General features: G+C 38.5%; 1 protein-coding gene across 3 annotated transcripts; it reads left to right on the top strand.

Moving 5' to 3' along the window:
* The first annotated feature begins 2,346 nt into the window (after positions 1-2,346).
* On the top strand, positions 2,347-22,214 carry IL18R1 (interleukin 18 receptor 1). 3 transcript variants are annotated; one of them, XM_085054338.1, is made up of 13 exons: positions 2,347-2,994; positions 4,433-4,477; positions 5,103-5,256; positions 5,609-5,679; positions 6,717-6,957; positions 12,534-12,696; positions 13,731-13,884; positions 14,394-14,456; positions 16,673-16,829; positions 17,007-17,140; positions 17,965-18,126; positions 19,649-19,807; positions 21,436-22,214. In XM_085054338.1, exons 4-13 carry the CDS (start codon positions 5,631-5,633, stop codon positions 21,834-21,836), a joined length of 1,683 nt encoding a protein of 560 aa, XP_084910464.1. In that variant the 5' UTR covers positions 2,347-2,994; positions 4,433-4,477; positions 5,103-5,256; positions 5,609-5,630; the 3' UTR covers positions 21,837-22,214. The 3 variants fall into 3 exon arrangements, with proteins under 3 accessions (XP_084910464.1, XP_084910474.1, XP_084910484.1); XM_085054348.1 differs by lacking the exon at positions 4,433-4,477; XM_085054358.1 differs by lacking the exons at positions 4,433-4,477; positions 5,103-5,256 and having other exon boundaries at positions 5,549-5,679.
* Positions 22,215-27,854: the final 5,640 nt, after the last annotated feature.

The raw sequence follows: 27,854 nt of genomic DNA, 5'->3' as shown, positions 1-27,854 counted from the left end.
ATGGGACAAAAAAGTAACTGGCTCTAATTAGAACATGGAAAATTTATGTTACATATTATGAATAAAAAGTCAACATATACATGGTCCAAAGCTGAAACATGTGCCCAGAGAAGCTGTGGAATCCCCATCCTGGTAAGTGTTCAGGTCTCAGTTGTATGTGCCCTGAGGAGGGGCTGAATTTGAGGACCTTAAAGGTCCCTTCAAACCTGAATTATCCTGTGATGCTGTGATGCAGAGGAAAGTTTGAAAGTGTCCAACTTCAGTATTTTAAATTTCTAAGAAACATATGAGACTCTAACAGACACACTACCAATTTGTAACGTGCTTTTTTGACATGAGGGGAAGACAATGCTGAAAAACTATTGAATTCAAGTTAACCTCTGCTAAGAATTAACATAGCTTGTATATGGAGATAACGGAAGTAACTTAAGAAGGACTATTTCCAGCTAACAGCAAACGGGTTTAGACTGTGGTTACAGGAGTTGGATGTGTTGCAATTTGTGACGGAAATAGTTTTGGTTTTTCAGTTAGCACCTTGGTACGGCTTATGCTGGGTGAAAAGGAAAACTGTGTGAAGTAACTGGTCTTCCCTAACTGACTGGTAAGGCTGTCAAGGCTTCATTCAAAAATCTGTTTTCCAATGTCAGTGCAAACTTTAATTTTCACCACAGCATTTTCAAAATTAAAATCTAAGCTGTAGCTCTTTTTAGTCGTTATATATCTATTACCAGACTATGGCTTCTCCATTAAAACTGTATTTGTCTGAGAACCATAAAATGTAAAGTTTATTCTCCTTTCACATACATTCACATATCACACAGCTAGCTAATGACATTAGTTGAAAGGACCAATTGAACACAGCACTTTCTGCAATGCAGACTGAAGTTCAAAAACTTGAGAATATTTCAAAAGAATATGAAAGAAAATATATGTGAGAAAAGCTAATGGAAAATATTGCTGTAAAAGAGTGAGTCAAAAAAAGAATTTTCCAAATTGTCACTATGAAGACCTAGTCTCTGAAAGTAAAAAGCTGATGACATTTTACTTTACCATTTTATTTGTTGTCTGCTAAATAGCTTCCAGACTGTCATATAAAATAATTATCATCTTTATGATATCTGCTTACTTCAGGTTTTAAATTCAGGTACTAAGTCATAAAAACAAAAGTGCTGCAAAGTATCTTGTACACATTTTTAAAGCAGTTATAGTCAGTTAGATTCTTAGCTTACTTTGCTGGAATTGTGCTGATTTACATTATCCAAAGGTATGATTGTTGTTATAGACATACTGTTTCAATCTGTGATGAGGAACGAGATGAGACAGTAAAACAGTCCAGGGTTTCTTTACTTCACCTCAGCAGTGGAAATATGCAAGAAAGCCAGCTCTGTGTAATCCCTCCCTCCTTTTTAGAGAGATCTGCTTGTTTTATAGCCAAAGTGACCCCTCCTGTTGCAGGTGGGAACTTCTGCATTAGCAGTTGTCTTGGGTAAAAACCCCAACAGGTAGCTGTCACCGAGCAAATTTCTGAAGAAGAAAAGGGTGATATGCAAGGAAAAGAATTTTTGTGGGGTGTTATTTTTTTATCCGTGTGTCTGTCTTTTGAGGTCTTTGCAGAATATCAGCCTTTCAGTTTTAGCTCTCTGCACGTCCTCATTCTCAAACCAGGCAGCGAGGCGGGGAGGAAGCTGTAGGAGAGGCAAAAGTTGGTACAGTCAGCCCAATGTACTCCTTCCTAGCACTCCATCCTGCCTCCACCACACTCCTCGGAAAGGAGTCCCACAGCTGGCGTTCGGCAGGAGAGTGGAGGGGGAGGCGTATGGGCTAAAGACAGCGGCAGGTACCACCTCCTGCCCCTTTTCTTCCCCTGGAACGCTGTGAGAGGGAAGACACACACACACACACCCCTCCGGCTCTTGAAAATTCACTCCCTCTGCTCTCGGGCCGCACCTCGGGGTGTCCCCAGGGCAGCACCGCGCCGGGGCCAGGTAGGGCCGGGCAGCGCCGAGGGCAGGGCAGGGAAGGACAGGGAAGGGCGGCCACAGGGGGCAGGCGGGCTGAGGAAGGCGAGGGCTGGGCTCGGGCAGCTCCTTCTCCCCTTCCTCGGAGGAGCCGAGCGCCTGCTCCGCTTAGGGCATCTCCGCGGGTGTGCGGGGGGGGGGATGGCTCTCGCTGGCCGGGGACTTCTCTGGAGCACTCTGCCTGTCCCCAGCCCTGCCCGTCCCCAGCTCCGCCTGTCCCCAGTCCTGCCTTCTCCCCAGTCCTGCCTTATCCCCAGCTCTGCCCGTCCCCAGCTCTGCCTTCTCCCCAGTCCTGCCTTATCCCCAGCCCTGTCTGTCCCCAGCCCTGCCTGTCCCAAACCCTGCCCATCCCCAGCTCTGCCCATCCCCAGCCCTGCCTCTCCCACCCAGCGCTCCCCCATCCGCGGCACTGCGCAGCGCTCCCCCGAGCCACTTGTCTCGGGCAGCTCTCTCCGGGGTCCACGATATAACTTTTCGTAATTACAGAGCTGACATAAACAGTTTAGCCCTGAAAATGACTTAAATCAACGCACAGCCCCTGTCGCCGTCTCTGGGCTGTCCACAGCCCTTTCCCTCACATCTAGGTGGTTTTGGAGAATGGGCTTCTTGAGCACTCTTGGAGGTGGTAGGAGCAAAAGCTTATGCCTAAAACATTTGTGTATCAGCTCTCAAATGCCTAATTTATCTTAAAAAAAAATACTAATATTAAGGACTGGCTATTACCTTTACATTAATGTTAGCAGAAATGAATTTTTCATATATCCCTTTTCGGTTTTCCTTCCTGCAACCAGCAGTTCTCTCTTCCCTTTTCAGAAGGTTTTTGAAACTGAACTATCTATGCATTGACTCACTTGCTGAGAGAGACTACTCTCTATTTCAGGGATGAATGAGATTCAGAAGAGTTGTAAGTAAAAGTTGCATCTCTCTGGAGTTTGGAAGACTCCCTCTCCACTTTCCACCTGGCAAGACTTTCATAGTAAGTAAACAAGGACAAATTTTCATTTTTACCAAGAAATTGCAATCCTGGCAGAATGGTGCTTGGATCTAGTATGGTTAAAACAACTGTTTGCTAAATATTTTTGTTTTCTTGATGAATGCTGCACAAATTATGGCCCCTTGTGGTCATATTAAAAAAAAAAAAACCTGAATTCCACAAAAAGCCATTCTTAAAGAGCAAAGATTAATGTTTTCCTCCCTTGAATGACCCTAAAATGATTGTTAGAATCTGTTGGTTTTTTTAAAAAAAGGAAGTCACTACACTTCAGGACCAAACTGAGTTTTCCAAAAGTGTTGATCAAAATGAGTTACTTGTCCAAAACAGAGAATCAATCACTTCTATGTATCTGTCCTATTTAATTCCAAAATCTCCTGGTGATTCTAGAAAAGGGGGTAATAATTGTAATGGTGCTTAAATGCACACAATTTTCTAGTTAATGAGATACTGGTAATGCACTTTACAGAATTTAAACTTCCAGTTTGTTTAAAGTTTTCATTGGTTTCACAGTGGCACAAGTATTTTTAAGAACTGTATCTTATTATTAAAACTCCATTAGGGTTTTAAATATATATAAAATTTCAGAAGCATGCTTAAAGCTATTGTCACTTTGAGCCTTATAGACAGCTAGTAATTTAATAAATTTTCATTGAAACTGTTAATTCCCTCTGTTGCCTTAGCATTTTGCTCGTTACTATTTCTATACACCTTTATTAGGCAGAGAATCTTTGCTTTTAAAATATATTTCCATTATTTTTTCTGAAAATTAAAAATCTTATTCTGTTTCTCAAAGAATCTCTTTGTATTAGCTGACTTTCACTAAAAGCATTTTTCTTTTCTTCACCGTTTGACCCCCCTCCTAGCTTTTCATTGAAGAGTACTCAAAATGTATGGCTCAAATGTCCACACTTTTAGCCTACAGTAGAATAATTTCAGAAAAATTGATCAGGTTCAGCAATGAGAGAGTAAGATTAAAGTCCCATCTTTTGCTTTTCAATAATAGTTGTGAATCTCAAGCCTGGTCATTACTAAGAAGCTTCCCTTATACTGTGTGCATTCAACTGAACTTCCATCGTGTGATATACCAAAAAAGAAGTGGATTGAGAATTTAAAGCTGGGTGATAAACGATTTTATCTTTGTACAGTGGATTATAGTCTTATGGTCTCTAACAGCTGTGTTTCTTCTGTGTTTCTTCTGGATGTGATAGGGTAGAAAAGGAAAATAAAATCCAAGAAATTAGCAAGAAAGGCTCTTCTTCCCCTATAAAGTGTAGGAGTTTGAATCTCCATGTGTAGTAAGGAACTGAAATTGCTTGTTGCAGCACTCAGCATCCAGCTTCTTTCAGCTTTCTAAATCTGGATCTGCCTTCCAGTCTGTCTGAAAAAAGGGATGTGAAACACTTCCTTCATCTCCTTACAGGGCTTTATGGGATGATGGCACACTTGTAAAGAACTGAAAAGAAAGGTAAGAGACGGAGAGCAGTTTGGTGTTTTTCTGGAATACTACTGGAAATGCAGTAGCCTCCTGTCTCTAGACTCTTTAGGTCACAGGAACTTTCTGACTGTAAATCTCAGGGCAGTCTCTTACAACAGTAAGTGTGTGCTTTCTCAAATTGCAATAGGTTTACTTAATAAAAACAAAAAAATGGATTGCTAATGAGGTTTCTTTTGGCAGATCTCTCAGATCTCTGAAATAAATCCTGTATGTGTATGCATGTCTCATTTGTCTATCCATATTTGGGTCACACTAAGCAAGGATGTCTGCTCTGGCTTCAGGGGCTGAACTGAGATGATTGTGTATCTAAGCTGTCTGTTTTGTAAGCAAAACTGAGGCACAGTCTCAGGAGTAGCTCTGTCTCTGGTTGTCAGTTAACCTGCTGTTCTAAAGAGCCTCAGAAGGTGCTCCAAGCTGGTCTTAGTGATGTTTTCCACTTGCCTTTGAAATCACAGTTGACTACACATGAAGCAATTGAATATGGGTTGCTTCATGTCCTCCCCCTCAGTGGAAATGTTAGCACTCTCAGCTGGTGCTTATTGCCTCCACAGACCAAATTGTGAGAAAAATTACATATCTCATTGTTTTCCAACAGGTTCAAAGTTAGTCATCAACATATCTAATCTACATCATTGTGCTGTTCTCATTGAAGGCAAGGGAAGTTTCTTCTGTTTCTACAAGGTCCAGTCTTGCAAAGTTTATTCTCTTTGTGGAGAAAAAAAGCCAACAAACCATTATCCTATCCTGTGGTAGGTGTCTACTGGCTTGGGATTTGAGTGCTTTTGTGATACTGTGAAATACATCTGTTAAGTAAAGGAAATGGAAGAAGGAAATCCTGAAGTGCTTTCTGAATTTGAATTGAAATTGCAAAGAAAAATCTAGGTACATTACCTGATGTATGGAAATAGCTGTTATGATAAAAATATGTGATTTCCCATTTGGAAAGCCCTTTTCAGCACCAGGCAATAGTTACACTGCTCACATCCTCAAAGGAATATGTTTTACTCCACTTTTGATGAATTGTGAATATGTCTTTCTTAGGCTTTCAGGACAAGAAAGAGCAATTCAGTTTCTTTTTTTTTTTTTTTTTTTTTGGAGAAGAAGTGAGAAGTAACTCAAGAAAATGACTCTCATGATGTTTTTGGTAATGTTTATCATGGAATCTGCCACTGGTAAGTAAAAGTCTTCAATTCAATAAGACAATCTTCAAAACATGTGCCAGCTTCTTGACAGTTGCTTGGAGTAGGACAAGTTCTGTGTTTTGCAGCCAAGAACAAAAACTTAAGGGCTTGGCAACTTCAGCCCAGCTCCAGACTTGGCGAATTTGGTCCCAAACACCAAAATTATGAAATGAAATGAAAAAGCAAGGACGCTATCTGGAGAAACCTGATGATGTTGTATTGTGACCATGATTGTATGAAGAGACACGGCAAGCAAGAGAAAGAGTCTGTTTCTTTTGGTGCCATTCAGAAGTGTGGTCACAGTAGTTGCTAAACAGCAATAATCTCTGAGAACTTCAGGAGAAAGAGAGACTGAAGGCTGATTTTATTTTTGACTCTTAATATCTCTATCATGGTTCCTTTTCTGTACTTTTTATGACTTCTCTATGCAAAAGTAAATTTGGGACATTTGTTTGGAAAGGCAGACTTGAAAACTAAATTTTCTACACATAATCTCATTCCAAGGCAACTTTTCAAAGATACCTGAATTTTTAAAAAAAACATATCTACATAATGATTCAGTTTTAATTAAGAAGATGAAGAAATGCAAATGTTAGTTTATAGGATCTCTGCTTTTCTCTCAGACATATTTGTCAATTCCAACTATATGTGAAGATTTCTCCTTTCCCCTTCCATTTGTGGCAGCTGCTTTACTGTAGAGTGAGGCCAGATTCTGCCCTTTGTGCAAACTTGATTCTGACACTATGGAATGCATGTGAAAGAATCATAGGGATAGAGTAATGTCCTTTTATTTTCCCCCCTTTTCCTTCTGGTTTTGCTTTGATAAGGTAGAATAAAGGCTTGGAAAACTGAGTTTTTCAGTAAGTGTTGCTGGAATAAATAAATAAATGCTGCCAGACCACTTTGCTGAAAGAAATCTTTCTATAAAATAGCAGCACAGCAAATCCCTTTAAAGTCAGGCTAATGTAATTTTCTCAAGAATGAAGTTCTTGGCTTCCTAATGTATCTTTTTTCCCCTTTCTCTGAAGAAAAGCTGTGCCCCCTTCGTGCCTCCATTGATGTTCTAGAAGGGGAATATTTTTTCCTTTGTTATCTTGAGTCAAGGCAAGAACATTTTCAAGAAGAAGCATACACAATAAACTGGTACAAAGAAAGAGCTGGAAAGCAGCAACTGATAAAGGAAACACAGAGGATTGTTTCACAAAGGAATTTTCTGGAGTTTTGGCCAGCTGAACTCAGTGACTCTGGGAATTACTCTGTCACTCACAGGTGGGTACACAGCACGATGGGTGAATGTCTTGCCTGTGCACATGTCTGTGATGAAGATAATTTCTTTGTCTTTTGTTGTATAGATAGTGGCATCCGTATAAAAAGGGTTCAGGGAACTGAATTAATTGCTTGTCATTTCCCTCTTCATTTCACAATAACTATCAAGGTGGACCTGTAATATTTAAAAATATCTATAAGGAGTTTCAACCTTTCAAATGTTCTGTAAACCTTTTGATAAGGCAGGTAGCATTTTTGCTGGCTTGTGATTAATTACCTAAGCAAAACGAGTGGCAGACAAACCTTCTGTCCACTGCCAAGAAAAATGAAACATTTGCTTGTCTTCTTCCCCAGACTTCCTCTTGCTTGCTTTGTTGAGAGAATCTCATGCTATGAGGCCTGCCAAACCATCTAACTGCATAGTAAAGATTAAACACAGCTTAGCTGAACTCTGGTTTCTGTGCAAACCTTTGCCTGCGTGGAGCCATTCAAAGAAAAAAATGAAATAATTGGATTTGATTTCTTACTGCTGTGGAACGTCATGGGTTAAAAGGAGAAATAAGGGTGGGCCTTCATTATCTGGTTGCAGTCTTCACTGGAACACTTTGAAAGACTGTGGGACTAAATCAAAGTTTTGCTGCACAGAGTTCTTATGACTAACTTGCATTAAACCCTTAATTCAGCATTTACAGTTGGAGCAATGATTAATTTAAAGCAGATTACCTCACATGTAATGACTTGTGCTGTTGTCCAAGTAATATTTTTAAGGTTCTAGACAGGTTTGTAAAGGATATGAGACTGTGGATACTGAAAAATGCTCTCCACATTTTTTCCTGTAACATTGCACACTCAAGTTTGATGGTTTACTGTTCTAGGCTAGACTTCAGTTGTTAACTTCCAAGTTAACTTGGAAGTTGAAAACTTCTTGTTTTATTTTTCCGTGTATCATTACTATTACCTCCTTGGTGATACTGTTTTATAAAGTACTGAGTCATGGTATATGAAATGCAAAGTATTTTTAATTGTAGGGTAAATCTTGAGAAAAAAATGATTCATCTATGTTAATTTCAAGAGAATTTTCTTTAAGGATGATGAATATAGTAGCTTATCTAGTTTTGTTGTGTTGATCAGTTTTGCTGTGCATCAGTTTTGTTGTGTTGATCTGTTGTCTATATGTTCACTTCACAAAAAAGCTATTAAATCTACCAACTCCCTCTAATGCCACCTAATCCATGGCACAAAATGCAGACTAAGTGATTTTGGCATGGGGAAAGATAGGTGGAGAGCATACCTGAATTACCAGGCTACTGAAGGAGACTGTCATAAGGAGTCTAAAATACAGGACAAAAGAAAAGAGGACTATGATAACCCCAGCCCTAATTCACAATCATTGCGGATTTTTGATTCTTTTAAAGACTTAGAGTAATGACAGTAAATTCATAGTAACTCATAAGAATTCTATAAAATTATTATGAAAAAATGTAAACCTCAAAACTGGAGGAAACAGCCTTACATATAGAAGAAGGAGATGTCAGGAAAAGAATAGTAAAACTATTTGGAAGAAGTTTGTTAAAATAAGTAATTGTTGGAAAACACAAAAATGTCAGAATCCTTCATGAAATGTCTTGATTTACTCATTTGTTTAAGAGAGAAACTCAGAAGAAAAGTTTTGCTTACATCAAAACATTTATTTGGAATCGAGAATTTTGGCTTTTGCTTTTTTGTCTTGTCTTCTTGAAAGAAAGTGTTTTTGTTTTGAGAAAAATAGTTTCTTACTCTGAAACATATTTATTTCTTTTTGTTTTTTTTTTTTCTTTTTAAATTTCTTTCTGTTAGGCCCATATGAATACTCATTTTTCTGTTAGGATCAGAATGATGCCAGAATCTTGCAATCCCCCTGTGAGAGCTCTTCGCAGGTCTCACTGCTTAGACATAAGGGGATTTTTCATGGGATTTTAATGAGATCTTGGGCTTTGTTTATAGGATGGTTCTCAGTATTGGCAGGCACATTAAATGAGTTACATTTCAGCAAATACAGGAGATTTTTGCAAAAACTGTTTTCTGCAGAGACAGAGGACTTTTGGTAGGCCCAATAGGGAAAAATTTGGGCTATTGTGGACTACTGAACTGGTTTAAGATTTAATAAGAATGACAATTAAAGTGGAATTAGTTTAATTTCGGAGTATTTAGAGTGGGTTAAAAGTTTCACTTTTCAAAGAAAATATGCTAAGTATGTTTTTATTTATCTTTTAAATTTTCAACTATTCAATTTAGAGGTAGGTATTTGGAAGCTATATGGGAAATTATTTTTAAAGTACTTATAACTGTTTAGGCACTTTCTGTGAACAATGTGGCAATTATATATACTGCAGATTTTCACAAAAAGAAGACAAGGTGTTGACAGATTTTGCGAACTAATTAAACATAGGAATTTTTTTATGATGTGTTACAACTGACAATATGCGAGAAGCAAGGGGAGAAATATAACAATGTTTTTGTGGTGCATTAACTACTTTTTTGGACTTAAAGAAGAATCAGAAGTTTTACAGTTAAACTAGAAACGTCCTGCTGAGACACACATAGATAGCTGAAGTGTGCATACATGTGTGTTGATATGTTCACATGTGTTTGTTAGTATACTAGACTTAGGATATGAATTCACGAATGAGTGGATGTCACCTGTAAGCCTGAACGTGTTCATCTTCAGCAACATTCTTGAAAATAAAAATTTCATATGCACTTGTAGTGAGAGTGGTAAGCAAAAAAAAATTGTGTCACAGGTCTTTGGAGAGATTTGTAATTTGTACTTGTTTTTTCTAACCTGTATCCTGTGGTTATCAAAGAGAAAAACAGAATACAAAAAAAGCAGGTCATCAGGTTGCTCTGTGTTGGTGACCTTGAAACTGAGGGAACTTAAGGTCCCTCCCTGGAAACTTGAGGTCCTGAAAAAAACCCAAAAGTACAGAGAACCATGATAAACACATGATAAATTTTAAACTCCTAATATTGCTCAATTTTTCAATACATTTAGAACAGTTTAAAGCAGCGGGAATATACATATAGAGTTAATATTGCAATTTGAAAAGCACAGTGACAGTTTCTGCAGTAGGTTGAAATACAGACGCAATGCTGGCTTGTTGCAGTGAAATAGTTAAGGATGACTTAGAATTGGCTGTGTATCCAGTAAACTTGGTTTATATTCTCTAAGGGATTTCATCTCCCTGTGTCACCTTCTGAGTCAAGGTAGATTTTGTTGTTCCTTCTTGGTGGGTTTGTTGGGGGGAGATTGAGAAGCTGTTAAACCAGAAATGGTTTTGTTCCTGACAAAATCACTAAAGACTCTCAGCAAGCAGAAACCAGGATAAAAGTATAACAATTCAGACAATAGCAGTTTAAACAATAAAAGTAAATGCTTTTTTTCTTTTTTTTTTAATGTTGAAAACCATGCTATGTGGCAGACAACTAGAGATTATGTAAGACAAATCCATCTTTTTTTGCGTAGGTATGGTTTTGATACCTTCCAGGGATCTGCTCCTTGCCAGATTTTGGCTCATCAGGTAGAATATCTTGATCCTCTGAGTTATTTCATCACATAGGATCAAAGAAGAAAGTCTCTTTGGAGTGGCAGTGCTGGGGAGAATATGTGGCTTTATGGACTCTTCCATCTGCTGCATCTAGAGAGTAAAATCATATGGATTTCACGACTAGATCTTTAATTGCCTCTCCAACACTATTCAGATCAGTAGAGTGATGCCTAAAGAAACACATAGGCTCCGAGGATTTAATTTGAATTTATGTTTGCACCTAAACTTAGGTACCTTTACTACCAGGGATAGAGAGAGGCCTTTCTGGGCCACAGATTATCTTGTCTTAAACCAAACATATAAAATAGGTCATATAAAGTGTGCTGTAACAGGGTCTGTGGTCTCACTGCTGACTGTGATTAGTAGCTCTGATTTAAATGTGTAAATATGATGCTGAAGAATAGGTGAGAAGGACTCCACCCATGCAAGCAGGTCTGTGATGGAAAAATTTTGGTAAAGCTTTTCCTGTTTATAACAGCATAGTTAGCTGATTGAGAAACCAAACCACTATGTTTTAAAGGGTCAATTACAATTATGAATAATTAACATCTCAAGTGAGTAAGGAGAGCAAGGAGAACACGTGTAGCTTGAGAAAGGGCTGCAATGCAAAGACGGTGAGCAGCATATGTAAATACACTTGTTTGGGGACCTTAAAAAGTGGAAAAGAAACAACCTGAGGCTTGGTCTAAATTCATCATAAAGCTGATGTTCTAATAGTTCTTCTGAATCTTGTACACTCAAAAGGCATGTCAAGAATGGTGCTTAAGCCAATATACTCACCAGGGATGCTTCTCCATTCCAGCTGCTTTGTCTTCTTGGCCTTTCTCATTGAAACAATTCTTGACTAGTTGCAGTTCTGGGAGCAATTTGTTCTTCTTTTCTTGGAGGCAGAAAGATTCAAATATATTTAAGAAGGTATGACTGACATTGGAGGGAAGTCTTCTGTGATTGCTGCTTTTGCTTTGTCAAGCCTTGCTTGTTCAGTAAACAAATGAGAGATTTATGCACTAATTGCAAAATCTCACCGATTAACTGACAGAATCTCACCCACTAACTGACAGCAACATATGGCTTTCTCTTAAGCTCTAACTTTGCCAAATTTAAGTCAGAAGTCTTCCAGGTTCCTTTCCTTTGGTAGTCATGTGTTTGGATCTATCAAACATCTATAATTTGATTCTTTCAAGGAATATATGGGGAGAACTTAGTAGGTATCTAAATGACTATGATCAGCTCCTAGATATTCAAAAGAGGCATTTTTGGAGCAAATCTGTGTGATCTTTTGTAGACACTGCATGGGATGTGATGACTCTGCAGAAGTGATAGTTCCTGAGGCTTCCAGCCTGGGGTGGTCAGCTACTGTGGATGTCAGAGCAGTGCAGACTCAGAGACAAAGAGACGCACCCTTTTTTGCTGACATGCTTGAATCCATGCATTGTGCTATAATTCACGAGACTTGTGGAGTTTAGAAACATTTCCAAAATATCATTGGCTGTCTGCAGAGTATCAAACAAGTAATAATTGATTAATGTTGCTTTGTGAACAGTACCAGAGCTGCCTATCTTATATCTTATTTTCCAAATATGTTTTTCAATTATGTCTTTTCACCTTGGCAACAGACAGGAAACTAAACCTGCTAAATCTTTAGCCAATTCAAGGTCCAAAATTCTCTGATGCTCTCATGTAACTATGCATGGTGTCACTGACTGTTGCATCCTTGTTTGGGTCAATGCAGCATATATTGTCATATTCCATATATATAATTGTATTGTCAAATGTTCTGTGATAGTGCATTTAGTTTAGGTAACCTGTTTGGTTAAAGGAAATGACACTTATTCAGGCGTGGGTAAGTACAAAGTGGAATAAAAATATTCAGGTCACTCTAAAATGTACTTTTACTCAACAGATGTATTTGAGAATTTATTTGTATTTTGTAACTCACTAAGCTGCATTATTTGAAATGCTCCTAAAACTGACTTTGCTATCTTTTTTTCTTAGCAATGGACAACAAAAGTGGACCTTGAATGTACTTGAAAGAAATCAAAGCAGCTGTTACAACAAAAATAATTTAATTACAGAAATTAAAAGTGCTGGAACTGGTCATTCACTGAAATGCAATGATATATCTGTCTATGAAAATGACAGCATAACATGGTACAAGGTAATTACTGAAGCAGTGTCACTCAAATCATTTGCTGTAGAAACAAAACATCTGATTGCAGGAAAAATTAATTGCAAACAAATTTTTAGAAGCATTTACAAATATTGTAAATCTTTAATTTCTCATGGGATCAGGGGAAAAATCTTAAGACAGATATACAAAACAAAGTTTTTGATTGCTCTCAGATTTGTTAAAACATGTACCTGTTTCAGAAATCATTGAACTAGTAGTTTGGAATGATAAAAGGTTTGATGTGCCTGTCTGTTTGCTGATTTAGACAGCAGCTGGTTTAGCCAGCTGCTACTTTGCTGATTAAGATATTGCACTGATGCTAAATGATGTGCCAAGATTTTTATTTTACAGTTGGCATGTACTTGTAAAGTAATTGCAAACTTTTTAATTTTGCTGTTTCTGAACACTTTTTAAGTGTGTAACAGATCCAGTTCTGTTCATTTCTGGCAAGTCATCAGTATTCTCTCTACCATTTGCCAGAGTATAATTGTATGAGCATCGCTGCCTGTTGGGTGTTGCACTCGGCTATTGGATGAAGCACCCTGAACAGGTTTCTTCCACCCTGTTCTCGTGCATGGCCTTGAGGAGTGCTCCTTATTCCTCTCAGGTCTCCTGGCTGGAGGAACAGACCCTGTTCACTCCAAGATGAATCAGTTTCACGAAGGGATTTTGACTGATCAGTACAGGCATCTGGAGTAGCCTGGCAAGAACGAGCTACAGCCCTGTTTTCTTGTCTTTTTGGGGCCTGGGAGGATGGGACTATTGATGGATAGGACCATAGGTTGTAATGCTTTCCTCAATTGCAGTGTTCTTAACTTCTAATGGATTAAATGGTCAAACATCGCCTTTAAGAGACCATGAGTGAAAGTTGGGTCTGCACCACTTTTGGATCAGACACAAGATAATTGAGATAGTGAAAAGGTGATGGTGATGCTTTGTTTCAAGAAAAAAAATCTTAATTTCTTTAATGTTTCGAATGCATGTTTGATACAGAATAGTATTTTCTGGTTTTATTGATGCAGGACTGCAAGAGGTATGAACATGAAACAGAGAGGGAACTAAATTTTAGAACCTTAACAGTACAGCACTCTGGGATATATACCTGCAAAATTTTAATCAGTCATGAAGGAAAGATATACCACAGCACAAACACGATTAAACTTGTAGTAGAAGAAGGTAAGAAAGATTTCTAAAATTTTGAAACATACTTTTTGGTTCACTTTACTAAGGAGATTTTTAATTGCAGTTCTCATTTGATAAATATATACTGGGGGAACAAGTCTGGTAATTGAAACTATTTCATCATAATTTGAGAAGTAAAAAAGCAGAAGTTAAGATGAAATTTTACCAGTTTTGGAAAATGTTACAAGTATGCTTTCCCTGCTGGTTTGTTTTGTGGTTTTCATTCAAAATAGCTGCTCTAAGTAAGTCATATAAACTTACTAAAAATTTTGCACAAGAGCCTTTCCAACCATTGCAAATTGTACACTATATATATATATGTATGTAAAAAAAATTCAACACATACTGTGTTTTAAACTACTCAGTAAGGCCAGAATCCAGCTGTTGTTCTGTGAGTTAAATGGAATGTTTGTGATTAATTTTAGACATAGAGCAAATATATAACTTTTACTGTGGAAAAATGCAAGTAAGGTATTAGTTCAATAAAAATATTTCTATTTTAGATGCACCAGAGGCTGTAACTTTGGAGATAGTTGGACGTAATGAAGAAATTGAAACAGAAATAGGTATGTAGGTATGGATAATACAAAATCATTGTGGTAGCTACTCTACCTACAGGCTTTTGTTCTGATCTCTATATAGTTGATGGTCTGGATAAGCATAATCAAACTAAGAATTATCTGTGCATCATTCTGTATCTGATCTAACCTCACATCTGGTAATGTTTTGCCTAATGTATTACATGATTGATGTACAAGTACACAAAATATACCCTTTCACAGAGGCAGAAGCCAAGGTTGCTGCTATAACCTGCAAGAGAAAGGGGTGGTGCTGACAAACCATCTCTCCATGGCTTTCTTTTGTATGCAGTAAAAACCCCATGAAACAATGTGCAAAAGATATATGGTTTACTCAGTGAACAGCAGTAATGAGTAATCCCCCTGATATCTGATGCAGTTGAGAATGTTATTCTTCAGGGAAATGAGAAGTGTGAGGTGTGACAGTCCAGGCAATGTGTGCATGAAGATCTATAATTTCTTCAAAGAATTATCTATATTGTCAAGATACCTTACCTGTGCTTTTAGCTGGAAGTAAGTTAGATAACAGGATCTGCAGGCTTCACATGGTCTTGGAGAGGATCCAGGATTTAGTGATTGAGGCTGTAATTAATTTTTAAAAACAGAAATTTACCTGTCTTTTTCCTCTCCTGTTCTCCTGTTCCTGTCTCTTCTGGGTACCTAATCCTTCCTTTCTAAATCTTATCTCCTCCGTGGGTCACACCTGTATCTCATTTGCTCATCTAGGACCTCAGGTGCTAATTTTCTTTCCTTCCTACAGATACTGCTTGGTAAGTAAGTCCTTTGCCCCGTGGTAATGCCCCAATCCTGTGACACCTCATACCTTCCGACCTCCCAGTACACCCTTCCTGCACATTTCCTCCTAGTTATTGTGCTTGTCCCAACCCTTAGAAGTTAGCAGGGTTTGGCATCAAATGCTTATGAGCTACCTGTCTTCCATCCCTTATCTGCCTTGATAAGAACATGTGATAAGGTCATTGAACTACCTGCTGAGTGATGAGAAAGCTGGCATGGTGGAGAGTGAAGGGACTTTTGGATGAGCTAGGTCCATGATCTTTAAAACCTCTCATTGTTTAGATGGTGTTCTGTAATATTTGCCTGTTGTGTATGGTGAAAATGTTAGAGTTGCAAGGTTGATGATAATAGAAGGTTAGGTCTGTGCAACTGTGATTTGGATTTCTAAGGTCTGTATCCAAGATGGCCAGATTTTCAGCTGGATCCTGTTTTGAAGGTTCTGGAAGTATCTGATAAATCTTGAGAAGTCAGCTTATGTGTGCCCTTAGAGAATTGCTGGGCAGGCCTTTCTTACTGGAAAATACTTGTGCATGATGACCTGAACAAGGACTAACATACACTTTTTCTGCCTTAACAAAGAGCATTCTGGATGTGTTTCCTGGAAATAGTGTTGGAATAGCCTAGAAACTGTGGTTGCAGGTAACTTCAGGTCAAGCTTCTCATGACTGTGTTTCAAAAAATCTCACACTCCAGGGCTGCAGTCTTCTGCCCTTATTTTTGTCTTCCAAGTGTACAGTTGTCCTTTTAGATTTGCATTTTCTTAAAATTATCAGAACTTTTTGGGGTGGTTCCTGTCACTTCTACTTAGTGCTTTGAAATGGGGCAAGTAACTGACTGAGGAAACGACATGTTCATGTATTCAGAAATTTCCAATTGTGATACTAAGATGAGAATTTGTTCTGTGTGTGTTCAGCAGGAGCTTTGATTTTAATGAGTAATCATATGTAGTTTACCTATTATAATCAATTGGTTGTGATTCCCCTTACCAGTTACTTGACCCTGGAGCACTGGTGATGGGTTGTCCTCCTCTGTTGTCAGCCTGTAGAACACGCTCTAGTTTACAGAATCATAGAATATCTCAAGTTGAAGGGACCGATAAAGATCATCAAGTCAAATTCCCTTTAGTTCTCTAAAGCCTGAAATTCTCTGGCCTATTTAAACTCACCTGGCTGATGATTTCCCTGAACGAAAGCAATGGCTGACTGTCACTCTGCAACAGGATGCAACAGAGCCCTATGCATGATTGCTGAAGCCACCACCAGAGCAGGTGTAACACCCACAAACATTGTGCAGGGGCTACAAAATCCAGGAAGGAGCACAGCTCATGGGATATATTGCCTGGAAAGCTGACATTTTACTGCATGAGTGCTACTTCTGACTAGATCTTCCCATGTTACGTTTTTTTTTAGGTAAAGAGGAGATACTCAATTGCACAGGTTCCATGGGTTATTATATGCAAGAAGATGCCAGCCTCTACTGGTTAATTAACCAAACATTTCCAGAGCAATGCACAGGTATCCCTGAGAATGAACCTTCAATATGTGAAGAAGAGTTCCAAAAATTACAGTAGGTTTTTTGAAAATGCTGCACTTTGTATGTGATAATGTCCTACACTTTGTGGAACTGCAAATTCAGTAAAACCACACTCCAAGAGTTTTCTTTAGAACCCTTTCTCAAAATCTGCCTCTCAGGTGGTTGTAAGTTTCTGTAAGACAGTATTGCTAACATCATTCCTTGTTGCAGGTTGGGAAACAAGTTCTATGTCACAAGGCTACTACGGATTAACAAAGTAAGAGATGAGGACATGCATCATAATTTCACCTGCATGTTGCAAGCTGATGAAAGCACACAGATAAAAATAGTAAAACTGAAGAAAGGTATGGCATAATCTAGAAATAATTTATTAGTGATATATTAATTAAATTTATTAATTATTAATAATGACAGCCTTCTTAATCCTGAGGGCAGGATACTAATTTCAAAACACCTCTTCAAATATGTCTGTCTGCTTATGAAGGTCCCCACCATCTAGTGCTGGATCTAAACCCCCTGGGTGATTCCTCCTGCTCTCAGACAGGGGCAGAAGGAGTGCAAAGCAAAAGAAATACAGACCACAAGGAGCATGTCTTGACAGTGCCTTCATAAAAACTTCACAAAGATTAAAATGTTACAAATCTGTATTTGGAACTCAAAACCCCCAAAATAACATGACAGTAATAACAACAACAACAACAAAAAAGCCTGAAAGAGACTAGAGAAAAAAAATACAAAAATATCTCAGCCAAAGAGATTAAAGGGGACATTAAGGATTTACAGATGGGACTGGAAAGAGGGGAAAGGTAGGTAATAAGAGGCAATAATAAAGAACCTGAAGGAACCTCATCACAAAAGTGAGTGGCCATCAGTTGGGGATGCTGTACATCTATGAGGATCTGTACTGTCAGTCTTGACCTCACATACCCTGTACACAGACATAAATGAACTGTATGTGATTGTGTAAGATTGTTTCTCTGGTTTTTAGAGTAATCCATGTTGTGTGGTTTGTCTAAGGACCAGTGTCATGCATATGTGCTTGAAGCATTAGCAGGTAAATTTAGATTTTTTGGAGGTGATTTTTAGGTGCCATCAGTGTTGAATACAGTAATCTTGTCATATAATACTCTTTGTTAAGGCTGTAATTTGCTGCATTTCTCTATTACAGGAAAGACTCAAGACCTGCCTGTGCACATATTTACAACTGGAATGGTCCTCGCTCTGCTATTTCCATTTGTTGCTGTAGCTGTGGTGTTTCTGTTTGTGATGTTTAGGGTCGACTTAGTGCTAATGTACAGAAATATATGCAGAAGAGATGATACTGCTGGAGGTATGACTTTGTTAACGCTGACATTGAAATAAGTGTATTGATTAAAAATAATTTCTGGCAGGTTCTGTAAAACAATCATATTTTACGAAGATAAAAAAATTATCTTAAATCCAGGAGCTCTGTGAGAAGAAACAAGGGATATGTAAAAGAGAACAATATGTAAAAGTATGAGAACATATGAGAACAATATGTAAAAGTATGTTTGTTATGCACCTGTGGCAATGAGCACGTATAAACATAGCGAGCAGGCAGCGGAAGGGATGTGGTTAGATGCTGTTCAGATTAGGTCTGTTCTGCCATATTCTTCATCACAAAAGTTCATGGGGTGGAGAGGTTTGCAGTTGTCTATCCATGAAGAGGATGAATACTGTGGAGCTGTCAGATGGGCAGACTGACAGAAATTTGTTTTCACCTCACTGATGCCCTTCAACAAGGGGAAGGTTAAAATATTTCCTTGACTGTGGAGGCCATAGCATGTTCATAGGTTTGTCACTACCTGAACTCAAGGAGAGAGGAGTGCACCCTACCAATCTCTCACCAGGCAGCAAATCTGTGACCTTCACAGCAAGTAAGCCTGACAATTACTCAATTTTAGGAGTTATTTTTCTGAAAATTGAGGTGAAAAAACTTGCTGTTAAGTATGGCCCTGATTTTTTTTGCCTCCCTTGGATGTCATTTATGCCTGCTAGCGTTATTTGTCTATTTGTTGATGTCAGCTATCACAGTGTGCCCTAATTTCTAGGGAGGATCTCTGAAAACCTAGACTATGCCTCCCTGGAGGAGCTGCCTGTGAGACACTAGGCTATGGATTTCCTGTTTCTAGAGCTCTTGAAGGTGTAGGGTTTCATGGAGTTTCCTTTGTGCTCTCTCCTATGGACTTCATGCAGCAAAGTATTCAGAAAGGGAAGCAAAGATGTACAGTTTAAGAAGCAAAGCCATGATGAGCACTGGTGTATCAGTCTCAAATTTGCTCTGTGGCAGTGTGGTGGACCTGGCCTCTGGGTTAGTCTTTGACTGTGTTCGTAAATTAGTGCCCAAACCATGACCACACAGGGCATAGTCTCATAGAAATAATTAACTGTTTTTTTTCTCTCTTTTGCCAGTACCCATTCCATTTGAAATTTGTAAAATAAATGTGGAAATTTTCAATATCATTTAAATAGCAATTTTATCAGATTACAGACACATTTTTTCTTCTTTTCATATCTTGATATTCACAGATGCTACATTAATTGGTTAAATTAATCTAATTTTATTTAAAAAGCTTTTTAATGTAGAAAGGAAATATTTTCAAGTATTTGCCAAAATCAATCAGAATCTTTTGTATCAAAATTAAATTTCTTTAGGATATTTTTTGAATCTGATGAAGACTCTTTGAAGGATGTTCAGGATATCAAAAGAAAGAGCAGGAATTTCTAGATGCTTTGCTACTGACACAATAAAATTGAAAACCAGAATGAAGAATCAGATGCTGGTTTTCTTATGGTTGCTAACAAGACAACAACTGGTGATTTCTTTTCAGATGGAAAAGAATATGATGCATTTGTGTCTTACCTGAAAGACTGTGTCTCTCCCATTGAGGAAGAGAGAGAATTTGCTTTGAAGATACTGCCCATGATATTAGAAGAAAATTTTGGGTACAAGTTATGTATATTTGAGAGGGATGTATTCCCTGGAGGAGGTAAGTGTATTGAATAATCTTGTAATTAAATAGGCTCATCATTGTCACACAGAGGTAAAAGTCCATAATTAGAAGGAATTCTGTCACATATGTTGTGCATTGTAAGGATATAGTTTTCATTTAATCTGGACTGTGAGCATGCAAAGTTTGCTTGCAAACATTTTACATGTTTAATAGGTACATTTCTGAATATATATGCACACACACACACAGGCACACAGATATCACTAATTACAAAAAAACAAAGTTGAAAAGATGAAAGAGCAAGCATGGAGAAGGTTAAGGTGAGGACACAGAAGATCTTAAATATTTCACAAAGTGCTTTTGCTCTGCTTTTGCTGCTGGCCAATGAATGAACTCACATTTACTGCACAGAGCAGCTGCTGTCTCTGGTACTAGTTATTCTTAGGTGACTTGTATGTTTGCTGTATCTTCAGTGTGGTGGTTGAAACAATTTTCTGAGTGAAATGGATGCCATAACACAATAGAAATAAGAAATGGAATTTTGTTTGGCTTATGGATAGATCGGGCATCTGCCTTTTGCAGATGATTGGATAAAAGGTACTATGAGTTTCCATTTAGTCCAAAGATCTAGTTGAGAAATAGGATTTCATTGTTCAAACCACAGAACAATTTGATCAGTCAGCCTCCTCCACTAAGCAGGATCTTGTCTCCTTGTATCCATTCTTGACATATTTTTCTAACCTGAGAGGTGCTACAGTTCTCCCAAGCCTTTTTTTAACCTCTTCTCTTTATTTAAGTATTAAAAAAAGTTTCTGAAGTGTGCAGCCTGATTTTCTCAATGGTTGTAGCTTATTTCCTTTGCTCTGCTCTGATCCGTTGTGAACATGGAAAATAGAGTATTTCCTTCTTTCTAAAGGAGATTTTGGTGTTGTAATACCCTTGTCAGCCTCCTTTTACCCTCAATTTTCATTAGGTTAGTTCTGCAGTTTGCTTTGCCTTTCTCTACAAGTCATGTTTTCTAGATCTCTGGTTTATGTGGACTTTGTCCCATGGCGCTAAAACAAGCACTGGAAGCTATGCATGAAAATTCAGTTTGTTGCTTGAAGGGTATCACCACTCACTTTAAGGCAACACTTTTCATGCCAAAAGTCATCAATGTGAAACACAGATGGAACTCATTCTGCCATCACATGCTGATCTTCTCAGCCTTGGATTACTGGAAATAGATTTGGGTGTTCAGTGTCGTAAAGGAAGGTGTGACCTGAGGGTTAGAGAATACTTGGAGAGAGGTTGCTGTTTGTGCCTTTCTGTGGAATCACTCCAATGGCATCTATTAGTATGGTGCAAAGAGATGTCTGGCTGGGGAAAGTTAAATTTTGCTGTCACTTTCTATCCATGTGACTACTGACAGATGGCTGTCTAGAGTGGACAGTGATTCTATGTAGGTTTGTGTCTGCTCTAGAGAACAAGCTTTGACCATGCATGAGTTCATTTTCACAGACTCCCAATCTTTAACACGTATTAATCTCTACATAGGGACAGGATGCTTACATGCTGTCACTTTATAAGGGGGTCATTTCTAGGACGGATGTAAATTTAAAGGATAAATCAATTCACCGCCTACCCTTTCAATTTAATTTAACACCTTTATCTTTAATTTGCAGCACTTGTTGATGATATCCATTCATTCATTGATAAAAGCCGAAGATTAATCGTTATATTGAGCCAGAACTACATTTCTGACAGAGCCATATATGAACTTGAAAGTGGACTGCATAAAGCACTGGTTGAAAGAAAAACTAAGATCATATTAATTGAATATATGCCTATAAGTGACTACAATTTCTTGCCAGAATCACTGTCACTTTTACCATCAAAGAGGGTAGTGAAGTGGGAAAAGGATAAATCTCTTCCTGTGAATTCCAGATTTTGGAAGAACCTTCGGTACCTGATGCCAGCAAAGCCTATCAAGATAAAGACCAAAGGGCACTATAATAATCTTGACTTAGGCTCAGGAGCTGCTCAACCACAGACTGAGGGCTATGACTTTAGCACAGTCACATAACAATTCTGGAGACAGAAGATGTGGAGAAAACTGCATTTCACTAACTAATACACCTAAATAAACTAATATTTTGGGAAATAATTGATAAGGTTGCCAGCTCTGAGATCTGAGAATAATGTAGAAGTTACTGCAGGGTCTAGGATGATGTTAAACCCAATTGCTAAATCCTATCCCAGAGAAAGTTTCCTCAGCAATCTCCACAAGGAGCAGAAGTTTCATTCTTCTTAGGACTTACCACACGGCATGAAGCACAATGAAAAACATTTTTATTTCACATTTTTCAGCATTTTTATTTCACATTTTTCAGCAATGTAGAATGATACTAGTTTTACTTGCGTATACGTTTTAAGGCCCTTCAATAAAAATCAGTACTTGCAATCTGTTACGATTATTTAGATGATCTTTGTTTTGTATTTTGGCATTTTCTGATTAGAAGTAGACCTACCCTAGCGAGCTTGGCACGCAGGCTTTGGGCAGTGTCAAACAGAAAAAAAAAAACGAAAACAGGGAAGAGGGAGGTAAGAAAGAGTAGGGCAGCTTTGGTTTGTTTAATAATAGTAACTACTGACTTGTATATGGTCTGGACAAGCCAAGTTGGAGTCATTTGGAGGAACGGTAAAGACTGTTTACATCCTGTTTCACTGAGAAGGATGTAAATGCCCATTTTGACATCAAGAAGAAAGGGGTGGTATAGAAATAATGGTATTTTGTTCATGGATGTTAATATCACATTGGAACTGATTACCCAGAGAGATTGTGGAGTCTCCCTCACTGGAGATATTCTGGAACTGACTGGACACAATCCTGTGTAATGTGTTCTAGGATGATCCTGATCTAGGGTGATCCTAGGGCGGTCAGGCTAGATGTCCCACTGTGGTCTCTTCTAACCTGACCCCTTCTGTGATTCTGTTTTACCCTGAGCTGCCTTCATCTGAGGCATGTAGGGGATTTAGGTGAAAATGATATCTTCAGTGTGTATATACACTCCTAACCCTTTGGAACTCACGCACTTAAAATTATTTTTTAAACAAACTTAGTAATGCCATTCAAAACTATGCTAATCTTCCCTTATTATTAGCTGCCTGAAAGGAGATACCAATCTGACATAAATTCCTGGATAAAATGGAACTGTATTTCCTCCTAGTACCAGTGAGGAGAAGTCAATGGAGAAGCATTTTGGAAGATCTATTTTCAGGTTTCTAGGAGACCATCAAGGCTCTGCCCACTCTTGTCATTGTCTTGCACCCCATTACTGCTGGTTCTGAGGCGGCTTCTCTTTTACCCTGACATTTAATTCCTGCAGTGGTAGTGGAGGAACTCCATCACCTTCTCAGTGTACTTGTAAATGCAGTTGGAGTGCTGGATGACATGGCAATGTCTCAGGTCTCACGAGAATGAAATATGTTGTTTGTCAAGTATCCTTTAATCATACAGTTTTGGCAGATGTCTAGGTAAAAGAATAGGCTAAGTATAATTTTCCAAAATGGAGACAACACTGTTGCCAGGTTAACAGGCAGGTGGAAAGGAAGAAAAGAATAAGGCAAACTTCTGCGGTGACCTTCGGATCAGCTCTAAGAGGTCTCTTTTCTGTCAGACAACTAAAGAGCTGTGTAAATGTGGTACTTAGGCAAAAGCCATTCTCTGGTGTAAGCTTTTACTGGAGAGGATTTCTCCTCTGTAGAAATCTGTGCCTTTACATTTCCAAATCTCAAATCTTTCTCAATGTTCAGCTCTTCTCTGACAGTGTTTCCTGTGTTTTCTAGTCACAGATAATTTTTAACATTCCCTGTCAGCACAGAAACGCCATCATACGTATAGGGCACATCCATTTTTTGGCCAAACAGCTTACAGAAAAGTTAGTAAGTTTCCTAATACTTAACTGAGGTATTAAACTTTCACCACAGCCATGCAGTTTTTCATATACTGTATCAATGTATTGCCTAACAAATTAAAGGTCAAATGTGAATATGGGTAGCACACATGGTTTGTTAAAAGCTCTGGACTGAGCCTACCCTCTATGAGAATCAGCTACGATAAATTGAAATTGAATTTGCCATGGATGCCCCCTCACCCAGCTTGGAGAGATGATGTGACTCATTATACCTGCTATACCTCATGAAGCTGTACCCTAAAGCCTGGGACAACACACAGAATTTGATTGCCCCGAGATTTGACAGAATAACAGGGGATTATAAGAGGGAAGGTTGAAAGCTAAATGGCATTAAGTTCAAAGTCTTTTGAGTGCCATCAAAGCAGACGTACACTGAATGACTCAACATCTGTAAAAGGGGAAATATTTTTGCACAGAAAAGCATCATGAAAAGCAGTCAATCTCTGTAGATGATCCTCACTGCCCATGATGCAGTGGTAAAGGGAGACAAGGGAAATTAAGGATGTGCATACCCATACTGATGTCAGATGTTCTTATTGCTCTTATATCCTGAATTACTGACATCAACCAGAACTTGGAAATGCCTGTTTTCTGTTTACCAGTCCACAGAGAAAAGGAAGTAGCAATATTACTTTTATAGACTGTAGTTATGATGATTTGCCTGATCATGTATATGTCAATGTATAAGTGAATTCACATGATAGTTGTTTCGAGGTAGTGGGTTATTTCAGTGATTTATATTGTGGGTTTTGTTTAGTTTTGTACCGAATAAAACTTTATTTCCCCATCTCCATGTCTGTGGTTTCCACTTTTGCTCCAGTTAGACAAAATATTGAGAAAGAGTGTTTAAAAGTTGCTTATAGAACCACTGACGCAGGTATTGGCAAAAGTGGATTTAATATAAAAGTGAAAGGGTGAAAAACTTCATTGGCAATGCTCACTCTGCTGCTTACTAGATGGCTAAAGTACACAGACAAAAATCAGACTAAAACCTGCAATCAATGAATCAATCTAACCCCAAAGTCAACCCAAAAATTACCTTGGTGGAGGTTGGAGGGCAAGTGGGGGGGAAGAAAAGAGTGAGGGTAGGAAAAGGCAAGGATAAAAAGGAATAAGGAAGATCCTCCCATTTAGGCACAAGCTTCAGAGCCACAGCTAAACTGAGCCACAGTCTTGCCCATAGTTTATGCCTAAAGATTTAATAGCACTTAATCAATAGCATAAACAATTTAACAAAGTATTCATATAGAATTTACTATAGCACAACAGTAACTCATTTAGAGGCCTAACTTACAAATTTAAGTACTTTAGGAGAGCAACATTCATAGTACATTTTGCTATAGCACATTCACAGTCTCATGCAGGCAGACCTAGAGAAGCATACATGAGTATATACGAAAAATCCCCCTTGAATTCAGTGCAGTTCTCACATCAGATGCCTTTCCATCTTCTCAGTGGACAAAGGGTTGAGCCTCAGGCAGTGGTGGGGTGAGCCCAAGATCTATTGTCATTCATTGATCCTCCAAGTACAGCAAACTTGGGAGTTCACTGGCTCTAAGAGGGAGGCTGCTGTGCACAGCCCACTGTGCTCCAGGAGAGCTCAAAGGGTCTCACTTAGGACAGCTGTTTATAGGGTTGCAAGAGAGTGGGCTTTAGTCATAGTAATTTTCCATCCTGACCACAATTTGGGTCAGAAACTTTATTTGAACGTTTGATACTGAAAATGTTATTCCACTTAGGTTTTTATTCAGCAAGAAAAATAAGTTTCCAAGGCTGCTAGTTAAAAGCCAGGAACTTGTTAGCACTAGTTCTTGGGAATGTACAGTGTTTCTGATAAGCTCAAGAGAGCTCAGTCCAAATGCTGTTCAAGGCCAAGGCCTAATGAACATTTCTTAGCTCCTAGGGGTGAGGGGTGGGGAGGAGAGATGAACAACCACAGGTTAATGCCAGAAGTCAAGCTCAGGGTATGGAGAAAAATGCAAGATAAAGCTAGTGTGGTTAGACCACAACCAATGAATGTCTCATTTGTAATTTAGGAAGATTAAAACAAAGCCAAATCCAAAAAAGCAAGTGAAATATGTAATTTGCCTGAGAAGACACAGATGGGATCTGTAAGGAGACAGCTGTTGCAAGCCACCAGTCTTGAAATTTCTTGTCTCTCTTGCTATGTACTACAACAGTGACTGGCTGCAAGAACATGGTGTGTGTCTGCATTTTTTTAGTGTTACTGGTTGACCACTTTCTACCAGACATTATACACACTGGAAGAAAGTATCAAAGATGTCTTCTTGTCTATTAATAATTGTAACATAAACATAGGGAAGAATTCAGACTATTATATATAATATCACTACAGTAGGGTAGTACTGTTAAAGAGCATATATGGTTTTGTATTAGTTTGAAAACAAATCAGTGGGAGAGCACAAGTCAGGATTATAAATTTAATAGGAAAATTAAAAATAAGCATAATAATAGAAGGAAAAACACTGACAAAGTCAGATACAACCTGACACCCTGTTAGTCAGGGTGGTGGTAGCAGTCCAAGTGAAGTAGTTAGATTGAAACAGCAATACTGTGGAAGGTCTGGTCTCCTCCTGAAGATCCAGTGGTAGCTCTTTTCCTCTAGCAATCCAGTGGACAGGGCAGACTTAGGCAGTTCCAAGGCCAGGTTATATCCAGGTCAGAATGCTTGGCTCCTCCCTCCTGGGTGGAGCATCTCACAATAGGATGAAATAATTCCATGAGTCATGCAGCTGGTTCTTGATGGCCCATTGACTGTTATCAGGGGTGAGTTACAGCAGGAGATAACAGCTAATGCCCCACAGCTTGTGGTAATAGAATACTAAATACATCTGTATTGTAACCTACGACAGGTTTGTATAAGGTTTGTCAATTAGAGGGTTTTTTCCTACTATAAGTACTCTTTCACAACCATCTTTAGAGGGATAAGAGAGGTAGAACTTGTGAAACAGGTAAATTTCCTCTCCCAAGCAGCTCTCACTCAGAATCCAAAGGTAAGGACAGATCCTATCAACTCCATTGCTCTTCAGATTATAATGAAGCCAGGAGATGTGCAGAAGGGCTGGAGGACAGAGGAAACCTTAAGATTTGCTGGTTATGTTGCAGAGCAACTGAAGATTCCTGCAGGAGCAAGCTGTCATTAATGTCTCAGTGGAAGTTAAACATAGCTGCTGCAGCCAGCCCAAAAAGGAGAGCTCCAACAGGGATGCTCCAGCAAGTTCTGGGCACAGGACTACTGTGGGTGCAGGGCAAAGTTAGTGTTCACTATACATCTCAGACCTTAAGGAAGTACATAGATGATTTATGCAGGATGGTCCGATATTTTATGTGTCACATCCAGAATTCAGTAGATTGATTCCTCAGGTCATTAAAAATGAGTAGAAAACAGAGATTAGCAGTTTTGAAGTTAGACGTGCGAGTCTGGCCTGGAAGGTTACTCTAGAACTGTGTTGCTATATTGAAGCTGTCCTTTTCTATCTTGATTTCTTAGAGAAAGTAAGAAAAGTTGCTTTCTTTTTAGAGACAACTGTGGTCTGGCGTGCAGACTTTAAGAATGCTTGCAATGTTGCCTTTCCTAATGAGGTGCTTGTGATGTACTCGAAAATTATTCAGTGTTTTGAAAAAGAAAATGTGATTGCATTTTTGGGAAATAGTTTTCTGAACTAGAATTACATTAAGTGTCTGAGTGAAACAGCAGCTACCAAGATTTCTGCAATATCCACAACTTACAACTTCCTGTAGTTCAGCAATTCAAATTTTCTGAACTTCAGTGAAAGCAGCTGCAAATCAACTACAATAGTATAATTTTTTTTGTTTTGTCAGCTAAATATATAAAATCGTCTCATGGTTTTGTCTCTTATATGACATTGTTTGATGTCCCATCTGGCCACTGTGGGTAAGAAACAGTGTGAACATCAGCAAGATATACCACAGTGCAGTGTAATATATTTTTTGCTTATAACCTATCAAACTCAAAAATAATAGAAGTTCAGTACATTGATGCCTTAAGGTATTTCTGAAAAATAACCAAATAGATTAATGGCTTATTGCTCTATTTCTTTTGACCACTACCATAACTAAGCCAATTTCAGTTGTGTGCTGGAGAC

The sequence above is a fragment of the Lichenostomus cassidix genome, chromosome 1 (assembly GCF_008360975.1).
Source record: "Lichenostomus cassidix isolate B80296 chromosome 1, HeHo_3.0, whole genome shotgun sequence".
NCBI lineage: Eukaryota > Metazoa > Chordata > Aves > Passeriformes > Meliphagidae > Lichenostomus > Lichenostomus cassidix.
The sequence above is the reverse complement of the archived record's forward strand: the minus strand, read 5'-3'. Positions and strand labels throughout refer to the sequence as shown.